The sequence below is a fragment of the Elgaria multicarinata genome, chromosome 3 (genome assembly GCF_023053635.1).
Source record: "Elgaria multicarinata webbii isolate HBS135686 ecotype San Diego chromosome 3, rElgMul1.1.pri, whole genome shotgun sequence".
In the NCBI taxonomy this organism is placed as follows: Eukaryota; Metazoa; Chordata; class Lepidosauria; order Squamata; family Anguidae; genus Elgaria; species Elgaria multicarinata.
In genome coordinates this window covers 120,641,130-120,657,610 of record NC_086173.1, presented here as the reverse complement: position 1 = coordinate 120,657,610, position 16,481 = coordinate 120,641,130, and the positions used below count along the sequence as shown (strand labels likewise).

Here is a 16,481-nt window from a genome sequence, read left to right as displayed (position 1 = left end):
CTGGAAACGCACGTGATACTCTGTTTGCATCTTAGCCATCTCTCCTTCCTCGCGTGCTCGGAGGGGGGCTGCAAGTGTCATTTCGTCCCTTTCCCACCCCGTCGCTTTCCCAATGCTTGCTCCTGTGCCTTTAAATTAAAAGGCCGGCGACAAGTGGCGCGGGAGGGGGCGAAATGCTCTGTCTCCCTTCTGGTTCCCGGAGGAGTTGATGAATTGATATCTCTGCGGCGCCCTCTGTCGGGCGCCACGGCCAATGACAACAAACGCCTGCCGCGCGGTGCAGCAAGCCCGACGGGCGACGAGGAAAAGTCGCTCAGTGGGAGGAAGAGAGAGGAGAGAGAGGCCGGTAGAGAGGGAAGGAGGGAATGTTTAATAAATTGCTGGTGTTACGAGCCATATGCTGTCCTTCGACCAATTAAGGATGGATGCTGATTAATGGGCAGTCGACGAAGGTCAGCTGGAATTCAAGTCATACCTACCTGCCGACGCGATTTGCAGCTTATACTTTAGCCAGAAAAATAGGAGAGAAAAGTAGACTGGATTTTTGTAGTTGACTGTCAAGTAAGGGATAGGGGTTTATATATATATATATATATATATTGTGTGAGGGGGCTGCTGGTGCATTGGGGCCCTGGTCGTATTGCAGGCCAAGTGTTTCTCCATCCCCTGTTGCTTTACATTTCTGTAAAGCATTTCTGCATTACATTTCTTTACATTACACTACACCTCAAAAATTGTCGTAAGTCTCCAGTATTATTGCTTTGCAGGATTCCAGAGCGTGAAGCCATGATAGTCTGTTACAGCAAAACAACAACAACAACAACAAACCCGAAGTGTTTTTAAGGTGCAGCAACAAGACTGTTTTCTGTTTCTCTTTACAAAAAATCCTGAGCATTACAGCAGACAAATCAGGTTCACAAAATTGTTTTACCTCAAACAAATCCTAGTTAAAAGCATTCCTTACACCCAAGTGCTCAGGAGTTCAGTTTGACATTGAAAGAGGCTCACTATTGTTTTGCTTTTCATTCAGGCACAACTTACTCACACCCCAAAAATATTCCACTAAATATACATTCTTCTTTTTTAGGATTACTATATGATTATTAGTCGCTGATGTGGTGCTTTCACATCTGCACTGTGTCCATTTTTTTACTGTAACCTCATGAAGTGTGTTCACTCTATTACTCCCATATTATGGATGACATATACCAATGCTGAGAGACAGTAATTTGGTCAAGGCCGCCCATGAAATCTACTGATTAGGCAGGATTTGAACCAAAGTTTCTAGATCTAGTCCAACAATCTGTTTATAGATTTATACAATCTAGGACTATTTATTTGTATTCTCTGGGGCTAATCCCAGGGCTTTCCCCTGAAGCTCCAAGTTAAAGAAATGGGGGGACTTACCCTGACTTTTTTCTCTTGGAGCGAGGCGACGAAAGTCGCCTTGCTCCGGAACTGCTTCGGAGGTGTGTCTGGGCAGGTGGCAAATCCTGATTTGTCGTCATCTGCCCGGACAGGGGGGAGGGGGCAGGCCAGCAAGCCAAATGGCCACTGGCCCACCTCTGTGCTTCTCCAGTGTGGGGAGAAGCTGAAAAGAAAGGTAAAAAACAAAAAACTGGGATGCGAGGAGATGTGGTGCTTTCACATCTGCATTGTGTCCATTTTTTTACTGTAACCTCATGAAGTGTGTTCACTCTATTACTCCCATATTATGGATGACATATACCAATGCTGAGAGACAGTAATTTGGTCAAGGCCGCCCATGAAATCTACTGATTAGGCAGGATTTGAACCAAAGTTTCTAGATCTAGTCCAACAATCTGTGGGCACCCTGGTGCATGGGCACAAGCTGACTGGCTGCCTCCATTTCTCCTCTGGATAAAAGGGTCAACAACAACAAGAACAACAACAACCTGGAGGAACTGAGGAGGCTCGGGTGGCCCGGTGCATGGTACAGCTGCTCCTCCTCGCCTGCAAACCCCGCGCTCACTCCTTTGTGTGGGGATAACACAAAGGAGTGCAATCATGGGGGTTTGAGGCCTTGCGGCACCAATGCACCTTTGTCAAGACTGAGTGCCCATACCAGAACTGTATGATGAGCTGATACAACACAAAGTAAATGCTGCCCACTGGATCCAAAAGTGTTGAGTGGATTTTCTAATCTCTTTCTGTACTAGCTTTGACCCATCTGTGTGCGTGGCTATTTGCTTGGACATAATCAGAGGCAAAGTGGCCACCGGCCTTCTTCCTTCATCAGCGCACTTCACTTAGTTCCCTGATCTACAAGGATATTTTTTTTGTCTTCCCAAGAAATGGTGCCCAAGTATTTGTAGACCATTTGTGTAAGACGTAAAACAATGTATGAATTCAACTTGGGAAATCTTTCTCAGAAACTAAGCTTTTTCCAGAAGTCTCTAGAAGTCTCTAGTACTCTGCTTGTGCCTTTGTTTTGAGTCACCCTTCCATTCAGAAAGCTAAGGCTCCCACAGGAGCAGATGTAGGGATACTTCATGCATGTGTGTATCAAGTTATCCTGGATCAGAGGCTCTCTCGGTACAGCTTTTTTGCAAGCCTAATTGATAATGCATGCATGTGCAATCATATCCCCCACATAGGAAATGAATTAAAATTATTTTCCCCCATTATTGAGAACATAGGAAGCTCCATCTAGGGCTTCTTTGGATTAAAGGGAAACCGCATTTGCTTACTAGCCAGTCACAAGTGTGCTATAAATAGCTTGTTTAAGGAAGATGCCCCTGGTTCAGTATTGAGCTTATGTACATTGGCTGGTGGTAGAAAGGGTTATTTTCTAATCCTATGTGAAAATGCCAGGGATTCAATTTGGAACCATCAACATGCAAAGCAAATGCCCTGCTATTGACCTATGGTGCCTTGGATTTGAAAAAGACTCATGCCCTTCCCAGATTTGTTGCATTATACAAAAAACAGTGGCAGAACACCCCCAAATGCTCCGAAGCAGGTTGACTTGCATTGTGTTGCAATGCAAATGTAAAGCCTAGATTGGCCAGGATGCTCATTTGCATTACAAATGCTTCTCTTCCACATTAAAATGGTGAAGGCATTGTCATGGGTGCCATTTTATTTCTCTCATTTGCTTTTTAAACATAACTCAAAACTATGCCTGGTTCAGAATGCAGTTGCCAGGATACCGACCACCACTTTGAAAATATAATGCCACTTCTTCCACAATTTCATCAGCTTCCAATTTGTTTCTGGGTTGAATTATAAGTTCTCTTGATGCCCTTGGCCTGAGACTCTTATGACCTTCTCCTGTATGAAGCTACCCACACCTTACGTTCCTCCTTGGAGGTCATTGGGGTTAAGGTGTGTGGCGGACTGCTCAGGACAAGACATTCTAGTGTTTTTTCAAATGTCTGGAAAAGGTTGCATTGTTTCAAATGGCTTTTGGTGGCCCTCTATGAGTTGTACTGCTGCTGCGCTCTCATGACACTTTCTACATTTATTTGGGGATATGTGATTTGAACAAAAATATTTTGTTTAATACGGTGATTGTGGACTTTAATTGTTGTAAAGCCACCTTGGAATTTCTGGAATCAAAAGGTGGGCTATAAATGTTTTGATCAATAAACATAATAAAATAAAGAAATTGTGTCAAAGGGCCTCAGTGATGACTTAAGCCCCGACTATGAAAGCATGCCAAAGGAAAGACTGTAATATTTGCCTGTGAGATTCTGTACTGTTAGTTAGGGTGACCATATGGAAAGGAGGACAGGTCCCCTGTATCTTTAACAGTTGTATTGAAAGGGGAATTTCAGCAGGTGTCATTTGTATGCCTGCAACACCTGGTGAAATTCCCTCTTCATCACAACAGTTTAAGCTGCGGGAGCCTTGCCCTCTTTTGTATCTGGACACTCTAATGTAGCTCTTGCAGTTTAAACTGTTGTGATGAACAGGGAATTTCACCAGGTGCTGCATGCATACAAACGACACCTGCTGAAATTCCCTTTTCTACACAACTGTTAAAGATACAGGAGCCCTGTCCTCCTTTTCATATGGTCACCCAATGTGTTAGTAGAACATGTTTTTGCCACATCTTTCCATTGGGATTCGTGCAAAAGTTACCAGGCATCCCACATCAGGCTGAAGGCAGTGACTGTTTGTAATGGTATGTGCAAAGTACAAGACTAGGCCAAATTTGGTTCAAAGTGACAGGGCAACAGTAAGCATAGAGAATAAACAGTAAACCTGTGAATGATTATTTAGGAGGAGGAGCAGCCAGGAGAAACCAATAGGATTGTGTAGGCTGAATAGGTGTGTCAGACACAGTGTCTACCCCAGAGGATTGGAGGCCCCTATGCAAAAGCCAAAGGACAAACTGCTTTCATCAGGGGTCACCTCAGCACTGCTATAGTTACTCCAAGACACATTCCCCTTCTTGTCCCTCTGGCAGGAGTGACTCTGTGGTTGCTCACTTGTTGCTGCTAGCATTCCCTCACAAGCCATGTCCGGCCTGAAAGAAATTTGTGGTGGCCTCCCCCTGCACCCTCTCCCTGAGAACAGAGGCCGGAAGAGTGGAATCCCTCATGCTCCTGTCAGGACCCCCAAGCTTACTGCTCATGAGGAAAAGGTAAGACAATTTTTACACACCTTCTCTTTGGATGTGCCCCCCTCCTCCCAGCATGTCAAAACCAGCAGAACGTCAACATCCATTGGTTGGCAGCATTTCAGTTTACCAAATGTAAGGAAGGCAGTGTCTATACAATGCCAATTTGCATCCTGATTCCCTCCCAAACCCTGTGGCATCGCTGCTGCAAAACAGCATTGATCTGTTTAAATGGCAGGACTAAGTGGGGACTATCCGGAGAAGAAAAAACGCAGCACCCCTTTTTTGTTTGTTTTCTGGGAGCTCTGTGCAACTTTCAACGTCTGTAGCAGCACATTTGCACTGCTACAATTTATTGAATCAATGTAATAGACATCACAGCTGCCCTTACTCCCCCCTCCCCCAGGCTGTAATACGGCCATGGCAGCCATTACTCAGCTCGTCCAGCCCGCCCCCTGCTCTGTGTTCTTGCCCTAACCTTGCACTGGGAACCGCCCCTAGCTATGCCCACTTTCCTGATCCGAAATGAGGCCACCAGTGACAGAAGAAACAATGTGGTGACATTGAGGCAATTGAAAAGAAGGACAGGGTTTCTGTATCTTTAACAGTTGTATTGAAAATGGGATTTGAGCAGCTGTCATTTGTATGCATGCAGCACCTCATGAAATTCCCTCTTCATCACAACAGTTAAAGCTGCAGGTGCCCTGTCCTCCTTAGCTAGAGTGACCAGATACAAAAGAGGGCAGGGCTCCTGCAGCTTTAACTGTTGTGATGAAGAGGCAATTGCACCAGGTGCTGCATGCATACAAATGACGCCTGCTGAAATGCCATTTTCAATCCAACTGTTAAAGATACAAAGGCCTGTCCTCCTTTTCATATGGTCGCCCTAGTAAAACAGTGTTGCAAATAAGCACAGTTTCGGGGTGGGGAAAGCCCAACGTAGCTGTGAGTTGGTGGCTGCATCTTATAAACAACTCAGCCCCGCTGCGCAGCCACGACAGGGTAAATAGGCCATAGAGACACCCATAAAATTAAGGAACGGCTGATGTGCTAACATAAAAGCAAGAGCCCGAAGTGATAATCGCGCAGTGGCCCTTCTGTTTTCCCTCAGTCAGGCACAGAAAGACTTAAGGACTTCTAGTGGTCAGACAAGCATCAACAGATTTATTTACATTTTAAAAATATAGCCATGCACAATTAGAGCACAAAGCAGTGTGCCCAAACAGCACATTTACTACAGGCCAATCCTAAACATGATTACTCTGAAGTAAATTCCAGTGTGTTCAGGGAACATTTTTTAATGAGTGTACTTAGCTGTGTACACTTATTAAATGAATTAATGAATGTTCTTGCGTTAATGAATGTTCTTGCTCCATGTGTGAGGCTGATTATTTGTTTCACTATTTGTTTATGTGCCATTTAAAATACTGCTAAGGGGGAACTCATGCACTCTCTCTCTAAGCTCATTATCCATTCATCATCATTAAAAATAAAGGTCCTCTTGTTTTTTTCCTTTACACTGGGCCCTTCTGACAAAGCTATATTTTTGGATTTAATTGGATCCTGTGTAACAATTTCTAGCAACTGGAAGTTCATATGGATGGCTTCTTGCTCACGTCCCATTCATTACACTGAGAATTACAGAAGGGATTGTGGCTGTTTCCAGAGTAGTGGCTCCTAGCAATAATAAATAATTGCTCTTCTGCTATAAGCTACAAATGGAATTGCAATGGGCTTTCCACATTATTAAGATTATGGCACTCTTTCTGTATGTTAATCCCACTGCATTTCATCCAGACCAGTGGGTATGACACAGGGCCAAGGCAGACATTACATTGAGGATGCAGCTGTTCATGCATTTTTCATGTACGAAGTACTTTACACTCATAACCATAATAAGAACTCAGAAAGCCAGCGTTTATTCTGCAGGTAAACGGGATATTTCAGCCCTCATTTTCCAAAGCTTTCACTAGCTCCTGCATAAGTGAGTAGTACATTAACCATCTCTTGCTCTATCTATTCTTGTTCTCTCACCCTCGGTGTTTTCATATACCTGGATGTGTTTTTGTAAGGCCTTCTCAGCAAAACTGATCTATGTAAATCGAAGATCTCTCTCTCTCTCTCTCAATATATTGTTGCTATGATAGGGTGACCATATGACCGACTTTGCCCGGATTTGTCCGGGCTTTTGATGACAAATCCGGGAGGGGAGGGGGAAATCTGGATTTTTCAAAAAAGAGCAGCTCTAATGGGAATTAACAAAAATGCTTATAACTCCGTAATTTTTAAAGATAAAAACATGAAACTTGGCACGATGGTAGCTCTTAGGAAGGGCTTTAGTTATACCAAATTTGAAAAAGATCTGTCCATCCATTGAGTTTTAGGATTTTTTAAAAAAGTTTGAGGTTTTAAAATGATCTTTTAAAAATAATTTTAACATGGCGACCATGTTGTCCTCCTTTTTGGTTTCCAAAATATGGTCACCCTATGCTATGATGGTTTAGAACAGCCTTCCCCCAGGGTGCCCTCCAAACACATTGGACTACAACCTCCGTCATCCCTAGATATTGTCATCCAAAATATTGGGAGAGCACCAGTTTGGGGAAGCTAGTATAGAATATTTTAGGGAAATCAGTTGTTCCGGCACAATCTGCTGAAACACAAGCTTCAGGCTTTGGGGTTAAAGATTTGCTCTTTGATTGTATCACTTTCCATTTATTTGAGCAGGCAGCTGCTCTGCTCCGCAATAATTGAACTCTACTCGTAATATGTGTTGTCTGTTATATTCTTTATTGTTGTTACATGCTCCCCACTTCCAATTTGAAGGATTTTTGCTTATATTTAGATGAGATGAGCACTAGAGATGTACGATGTCTTTGTAATATTTGGGGCCTTGCTAGACCAGGCCTTAGCGCGCCTTCCAACCCGGTTTCCCTACTGTGCGTCCAGATGACACACAGGGGAATCCGGCGGCAGTGAGGCCTGGTCTAGCGCGCCATAAGCAAAGTCGCTTATGGCGCGCTTTTTCCCCAGCTCCGGCCTCAGGCCGGGGCTGGGGGAAGTGTGGAGACTTCCGCGGCTTTTCGCAGCTCCTCGCTTACTCGCGAGGAGCCGCGAAAAACCGCGGACCTGGCACAGCGCTCATAGGAGCGCTGTGCCCATCGGCGGGGGGGGGGAAGAGAGGGGAGGGCGAAGGATGGGAGGGTGGGTGGTACAGGGGGAGGGCAGGTGCGATCGCGCCGCCGCCGCCGCCCGAGCGAGCAGCGAGCAGCGCTTGCCCGGGCAATGCCGCCCCATCCCGGGCACTGCCCGGGCAAGCGCCACTTGGCTGCTTGCTCGGGCGGCGGCGGCGCAATCGCACCCGCACTCCCCCTGTGCCACCCACCCTCCCATCCTTCGCCCCCCCCCCCCCCGGTTTTAAAAATAATTTTAAAAAATCCACTTACCTTCAGGGAGTCTTCGGGCCACCCGCGGCCCCTTTAAACAACAACAAAAATGGCGGACGCCGCAGGGCTTGCGTCCTCCCTGCGGCTCCGCCGTCTGGAAGCATGGGGGAGGCGCGCTAACGTTAGCGCGCCTCGGCTCTGCCTCCCTGCCGGCATAAGCCGGCAGGTCTAGGAAGGCCCTGAGTTAGGTTGAGAGGCTCAAAGTCTCTAACTTCATAATTTCCTTGTACTTAACATATTTGTAATTAGTTTTTCCCAGGTAAGCCTGTTAAGGATTCAAAAGTGATATCTCTATTTACTTCAATTGGCTTCTGTTCCCAAGTGGTTTTACTATACTACCAGTTTCCCAGTCCTAAATACTTATGCTGGCACACCAATCTTTAGGACTAGGCCATTTGATAGTGACTTGTTTCAGATCCACATTTTAAGAAAAGCTCTCCATTTTGTTTTGTGCACAAGTTTAGGATTTTTGTTTAGCAGGTTCAGTGTTCACATATAGGATTTCAAACCAAGGGCAACATATGCTAGACTTTTTCTTTACTGCTGCTAAGTATTCATTATGTCAGACCTGGAACAACATCTTGCTGTTAGGATGCTCCAATGCAGAGTTCCAGCAAGCCGGCCATGCCCTTTTCTAGATTACTCCATTTCATTTTTTTCAGTCCCAATTTTCCATCCTTCCCCTCCATGTCACTAAGCAGTCTGTACCCAATAAGCATGCCCAGTTATAATTGGGCTGTTTTGGGATTTTCTGCCTGCAGTGTTTCCCCCCCTAAATGTGTGTTTGTGTGTGTGTGTTCTATTTTGCAAACTTTGGGATTCATCCAAGCCTCCTGATATCTGCCTCTTGTGCATGGATGGAGGTGGAGGATATGTCTATCAATGGCTACTGGTCATGACGTCTATATATTGCTTCCAGTATCACAGGCTGTATGCCTTTCACTGCCAGTTTCTAGGAAGCACAAGCAGGAGGGTGGAGTTGCACACATGTCCTGCTTGTGAGCTTCCCGTGGGCAGCTGTGTGAATACAATGCCAGACTAAAAGGCCTTTTGTCTGATCCAGATTGGCTACATAAGGACTGGTACTCAGAAAAGTAGTTTGCTATTAGAATACAGGAGGAGTACGAGAATGAATATCAGTGGTGTCAGCATTAATATCATTTATTGATATTAGTATATCAATATTAATTTATTGATATTAGTATATCAATACTACTTCTACTACTAATACTACCAGTATTAGTAGTAGAAGTAGTAATGAGTTCCCATGCCTGCCTTTTGCTAAGGGATCAACGCTGGTTAATATAAGCTAAGGATCAGGCTTATATATCTGCAGCTCCTTATTCTCAATTTATAATTGCAGCAATAACACAAAACTGTAATCATGTCTTGTTTTCATGTGCCTCTGTTTCTGGCAATAACACAATGCTTTTATGAGAGATTTGTGAAGATCCATGTAAACTGGGATCTTCCGAAGAGCACTGCTGCCCTTTCTTCCACCCCAGCTTTAATCTCCTTGGATAAACCAAACAATATCTGCCCGGCTCTTTCCGTATACATTTCCTGACTTCTGCTTCCAAAGCCTTTTGTTGCTTGGGGCTTGGACAGCCACATCCTCCATCTTCTCCTTTTCCCTCCCCGTGACACGTATGTCTCGGTGCTCTTCCACTACCAATTCTCCAAAAGGCATTTTCTTCATTGCATAAATTAGAGAGCCGTTGTTGCAATTAACAACTATCTGTTGAATTCAATATGTTAAAATCCCTAAGTGTCATAAGATTTTGCTGTAATTCCTTTGTCTGACGCAAACAGATAACAACTACAGCTTCATATTCCATTGTGCCCTTATCACTTATTTTATCTATTTATTTAAATTTAAAATATTTCTAAGGAAGCAATCCACAAACAGCACATTACAGCAGTCCTGGACACCACGAGTGCATGGATAGCCTGCTTACTCCTGAGTAGAACCTACAGAATCTTGGCATTTGGGATATTTAAAAGTGTTGCTGAGTGTTTCAGTCCTGTTTACTTCTGAGTAGGCTTTGGCACAATCCATTTTGGCTTTAGACCCACCCACAGATGAATGTGCCCTCCTAGACCTTTCCCAGATTGCACTTTGGCCCATCGAATGAAAAAGGCTCACCATCTCTTCCACAGAAGGATTATTTGCATAACTTGCAGTCTGTCATTATTCAGTACCTTACCAGCTCTTCAGATTATTTCTCTGGTATATAGTATTCCCTCGGTGGATTGATTTATCTTCATCATCTAGGTTCACCTGTTGATTATATAAAATATTTGCTCAATAAATACCTCTTCTTTACCCAGTTGATTCTGTCAGTAGAAAACGCTTGCTTTTCATCTTCTTTATGTCCACCTTTTAAGAAGAGTCCACTTAGAACTGGCACATGTAGACAAGAGGTGTTTGTCTCTAAAATATAGCTGTCTGCACTTCCTCATTGTGTAAATTAGCAGGAATGACCATGTTAGTTTGCACATGAAAGTAATTCTTTCTGAGTGAAGCCAGCATAAACTGCAATCTATTCAAAGGAAGTGAATTTGCTAATGTAAAAGGCTTCAACCTGGAAAAGAACATGATTTTTCCCATATCAGATGACAAGTAGTTAAGCTGGAAATGAAAACATTATTATTATTATTATTATCATCATCATTATTATTATTATCTCTTTTCTTGCTCATGGCAGTTTTTCTAGACGGACATGAAGAGCTTTGCCAAATCATGCTGTCTTTTACTGGTTCCGGAATTTCCTAACAGTTGAGCATGTTTTAATTATGACTGCTTTCTGGATGTTGGTGTGGATGTATTTTGGTAGGCCCAGTTTCTGAAGGTTTTCTGTATAGTTTTTTTTTTATGTGCTTTGTTCTGTTACAGTGTCCGTTCAGTCGGGATAGATTTCCAGAAAAAGTCTATGAAGTTCTGTTCAGTATCCTGATGCTATTGTTTCGAGTTGTGTGCTTTTATAGTAACAACGCATAACATTAAGATTCATTTCATCTGACCAAGCTAAGCATTGCCTTGGGTGTCCCACCTTGGTGGTTGCCTGTGGAACAGGCATAACACATCTGGGGGAGTTTTGGAGGTTATTCTTTTCCTTATTCATTGACTTTTCATTTCCATTTTGGCTGACAGGTTCATGCAGCGTTCTCGGCCTTGATGCTGCCCATTCAAGGCTTTTCTTCTAGTTTCCATAACCATTGTTTCACACTAACAGGGTGGTTAGCCCTGAGAGTGGTTAGCTAGGGTCCGTGGGTGTGCCGTGCCTGTGTAACTGCATAAACAGTTACCTATCATCATCTTCAGATTTATATACCACTTTCAACAAAAGTATCAAAGCTGTGAACCAGAAATACAATGGTATAAAACAACACAATTGATTAGCAAAAAAACTGCATACTCTGCTGTGTGCTACAAACCATAGCTGGCCGGGTCACACTTCATAGTAAGCCTCTGTGAAGTGTTAGGTTTTAAGAAGACATTTGAACATCAGAACTGTGGGGGCCTGTCTAATAGCCATTAATAAAGTGTTCCAGTGGGTGGGTGCATTGAGTTCATTCAGCATCTGAAACCCATCAAGGCTAAAGTTAATACATCCTCTTTTTCACACAGCATGCCGTAACAATGGAATTAAATTTTTAAAATTGGACATTCTTCTAGTAATATTGAATTGACACCAATGGGAGCTTTCCTCCCAGGGAAAATGGCAGCTGTGGGGATTCTTAATTCAGGTCAAGAGACTTAGTGGAGGCAAAGAATTAAATCCCCCCTCACTCCATGCAATAGTCTCCTCCCCCCCTGCCCAATTTGGTTTGCTCCATCCCACAGCTGCTCTTTATTTATTTTTAACACTCTAATTGCATGACTAATATCAGGTTTAGTTTGGCTTGACTTCCAGTTGAGTATTATCCTTGAGGGCTGGCTCGAGGTGAAGCATCAGTTATGAGTGGAGACTCACTCTTTATTGGTAGCAAACACTTTTTGCAATAGTGTGCCATTCTTGCCTTGTAACTGTATGCTGCTGTCAGATCTGGGGCTGCTGGGATCAGCAAGAGTTTTGTTTTTCAAATGGCAGGATTATTCACTGCTTATGTCATAATAGGTCATTTGAATTGTAGGCCAGAAGAAAGGCGCTCTCTGCTGCAGTGTTTGTAAGGAGCATGCATTTTTCTTTTAATTGTATTCTGTTAGTTTGATGTGAATCAACAAAAATTCATGGAACATTCTTTAAGTGTTGGCTGGATGAATAAAACAACTGGTATTAGTTCTCTATCCCTGATTAATCTATCGCCTTTTGGGGTGGTGGTGGTGGTTGAGATACACATTTATTTTGATTTCCTTGCGTTTGACCTTGGGATTCATTTTTTACCCTCAATGTTGAGATCAACAAAACTCAACTGTACTTCAGATGTTTCTGGAACGGCCATTGAAACAAGAGAAAATGAGCTTGACTAAAGTGAATATACTTAAAAACACATGTTTGCTGAAAACGTTTAGTTCTAAGCTGTCTCATCTATTACAGTGCAATTTAGCTGTCCGTTATGAAAAAGTAGCCCACACTTTGACCCTTTGCCCATCTACGCAGCTGCTGGGAACAACAGAAAGCCACAAAGCCTCCATTACTGCAATTCTCTGTCACCATGGTCCTGCATGCCTTAGTTACAGCCCATTTGGACTACCGTAACCACCAGGACTGGTTTCAGGGAGCACGTGACTCCCTTGTTACAGTAGCTGTGCTGCCTACTGGTCTGTTTCTGGGCACAATTCAGTGTGCTGGTTATGACCTATACAGCCCTATATGGCTTAGGACCAAGCTATTTTATTCTTAAAATCCAAAAATGCTCTGCTCAACGTTTCGGACGTATCGTCCTTCGTCAGGAGCTGGAAACAGTTGCTGTGCTAGCAGGAGCTCCTGTGTCTCACTGGTTTTCTCACCCGCAGTTACGGCCACCCCCAAGCTCCTGGGACCCACTGCTGAAGGAGGCTATATTGGCCCCTGCTCCAATCTTGTCCTTCTGCTGGCAAGCAAAAGCATTGTCTTCAGGCAGGTCTTTGGCATCTCAACTGGTCTGCTGCTGCACGGGTTTTTGATTGGTTGGTGCTGGGTATTTTTCCCATTTATTGTTGTGATTTAATTTTTTTAAAATATAATTAATTTCCCCGACCAGATCACTTTCAAATCAATCCCCTTTGAATTAATTTCTCCCCATTTATTATTGCATGTAGAACACCCCTAATCAAACCCCTTTAATTACTTTATCCCCCCTTTCATTACCTGCCCAGATCCCCCAAATCACGTCTTCTTTGATTAATACTCAAAACACTTGTTTCCCCACTTCCCACTCCCCAAAGAAAGAAAATCCTCAGTTCTCCTGTTTTCTCTTGCCCACCCAATGCAGCCTTTCTTCACTCTGCCTCCTGATGTGAGAGTCCAGGGCATGCAAAGGGTAGATGCTCTCCAGTCACCAGCAGACACCCACAAGGTGTCTCTCGCTCCCCCAATCCCCCTTGTCTGTCACAGAGCAAGAACCAGTTTGGCACTTTGTGCATCTTTATAGAGGCAAGCAGAGGGTGGGAGGAATCCAGCAAACCTCCTCACCCCCACTTTTCACTGACCTGTTGATGCCAGTGTCGATGCCAGCTAGAAGTGAAGTCTCAGAAGGGTTATTTGAATTACTATTTGCATGCACACACATTGAGTTTAAGGTTTCTCTCACCCCTTCCCTCCTCCACCCTCTTCCAACCCACCCACCCCCACTGGATGTCACCTGCACCCTGTGTGATCTGTGTCTACACCATGCCTATATCCCGGGATCATTCTTGTGCATCCAAATGTCACATGGGATCCCGGGAGCAGGCAGGGATGATCCCTCCATTTGCCTGGGATAATCCTTAGGTGTAGAAAGCGCCTATATCTACATTACAAACTGAAATCAGTGTTTTACCAGTTTAATGGCTTCATTGAAGGAGTCCAGAGAATTCTAGTGTTAAGAGGGTACATTTCTGTCAAAGTTTCCTAGATTTCCCTGGCTTCCTTGGAGGAAAAGCCATGACTACTAAGTTGGTTCCTGCTTTCTTCTTCAAGCAATGTGGGTTCTTCTATAAAGCCCCCTGCCTCTTTCTTGGCTTCTAGCCTTTGACTGCTAGGCACTGCTTCCTCCCTTATGCTACACTGCCTCTCTCTCTCTCTCTCTCTCTGGTTGTCTGTTATTCTAGTTCCTGCCAGAATATTTCAAATTGTGTGTGAAGCCCAGAACTGCAATAAAAAGAAACGATGGAAATAAGCAAGTGTATGCATTTTAGAGTTGTCAACTTTTGTTTCCCCCCAAAAATCTGGCACCTCGTGTAGAGTTCTTTCCCCCTAAGGCAGGGATGGTGAATCTTTTTTTGGCCTAAGAGCCAAATTGGCTCAGGGTAAGCATGTTGGAGGATGCATGCCAGCAGTGGGTGGGGCCACATCCCAAAGTAGGTGGGCCATATGCCAGCAGGGAGCGGGACCACCCTGCCTGGGGGAGAAACTGGAGGGCTTGACCAGAGGGTCACCCATCTCTGCCCTATGTGAACTCTTTTTTAAAGAGCTTGGGCCCCATCTACATGGAAATGCTTTCTTAGGTGATTCTGTTTAAAACCTGGATTTGTATTAATTTGCTCTTCTATTGGAACATATAGCCAGCAAAGCAGTGTATACATTAAAAAGGAAAAAAAACCAACCCACTTTCACAGGGAAAATGGCAACTGAAACCGAATTAATTTGGGGGTGTTGTGCTGCAAGTAGAATGGAACGTCATCAACTATTTCTGCAGAGGTGTGGTGCAGTGGAGAGTAAAAAAAAGTCGTCCCAAAGGCAATTCCCAATTCTCCTTCCCTCTCTCCAGTGCTGAGTAAGTGCAACTGAAGACAGTGTGATTTACTTCCAAGTAGAGACAAAATAAAATAGAAAAGGCAAAGCAATTCTGAACTCCCCACCCCTCTCTCTGCTCCTGTGCTGAGTAAGTGCATTTGAAGACAATGTGTATTACTTCTGAGTAGACATGTTTAGACTACCCCTCTCCTCGTATGATGATGCAATTTTCCCTTGTACCTATCAGCACTGCTCTCCCTGCTGTTGCCAAAGTCAGTATCACTGTTGAAGTCACATAGATTCCCAAATCGCACTGAAGTCGGTGCAATGGGAAAATCTGTCACAAAATGATTTTGCAAAAATGCAGGTTTTATGGCATGAAAACTTGCAGTTGCTGCAGTGAGGAGGGAACGTCAGTGCCACGACCGTGTATGAGGAACAGTAGGAGTAAATCCCCTGCGTAATCTTACTCAATCTCATGGCCTCCAATATCACCTGTATGCCGATGATACACAATTATATCTTTCATCTCCGGATCTTTCTCCTGATGTTCACGATATATCGGCATGTCTTTCAGATATCTCAGCTTGGTTGCTTCACCGTCGTTTGAAACTTAATATGGCAAAGATTTAATTGCTTGTTTTTCCACCTAAACCTTCTCCTCATCTCTCATTCTCTCTTACTGTCAATAATGTTACACTTACTCCAGTCAAGGAAGCTCGTAGTCTTGGCTTTATATTTGATTCCTCGCTCTCCTTTATTCCTCATATTGAGACAGTAGCTAAATCCTGTCGTTTTTTCCTGTATAATATTGCCAGGATTCGATCATTTTTGTCTGTCTCTTCTGCCAAGACTCTTGTTCATGCATTGGTTATTTCTCGGTTGGACTACTGCAACCTTCTTCTCACTGGCCTTCCTTCTTCTCACATCAGTTTGTTGGTTTCTGTTCACCACTCTGCTGCTAAGATCATCTTCTTGGCTCGCCGCTCTGACCATGTTACTCCACTTCTGAAATCTCTTCATTGGCTTCCAATTCACTGCAGAATCCAATATAAACTTCTCCTGTTAACCTACAAAGCTTTTCACTGTCTAGCTCCTTCCTATCTTTCCTCTCTCATCTCACACTATTGCCCCGCTCGTGCTCTTCGCTCCTCTGATGCCATGTTTCTCACCTGCCCAAGGGTCTCTACTTCCCTTGCTCGGCTTCGTCCATTTTCTTCTGCTGCCCCTTACGCCTGGAACTCTCTTCCAGAACATTTGCGAACTACAAGTTCAATCGCAGCTTTTAAAGCTCAGCTAAAAACTTTTCTTTTTCATAAAGCTTTTAAAACTTGATTTTGTTCTGACTTTTATACTGTTAGTTTTACTCTACTCTGTGCCTGTTTGGTGCATTCTCTTCCCCTCCTTATTGTTTTATTATGATTTTATTAGAATGTAAGCTTATGCGGCAGGGTCTTGCTATTTTATTGTTTTACTCTGTACAGCACCATGTACATTGATGGCGCTATATAAATAAATAATAATAATAATAATAATAATAATAATAATAATAATGTGTCCTTAAACATCTGCAGAATGACTTTACAA

The 16,481-nt window shown here is 43.7% G+C and overlaps 1 protein-coding gene across 1 annotated transcript in view; it reads left to right on the top strand.

Annotated features, from left to right (window-relative positions):
- The first annotated feature begins 4,336 nt into the window (after nucleotides 1–4,336).
- The window catches only part of UROC1 (urocanate hydratase 1), a 70,202-nt gene continuing 58,057 nt past the window's right edge, over nucleotides 4,337–16,481 (top strand). The window contains exon 1 of the mRNA XM_063121393.1: nucleotides 4,337–4,612. Within this exon, the coding sequence (XP_062977463.1) occupies nucleotides 4,487–4,612 (126 nt within the window). The 5' untranslated portion in view covers nucleotides 4,337–4,486. The remainder of the gene's footprint in view (nucleotides 4,613–16,481) is intronic.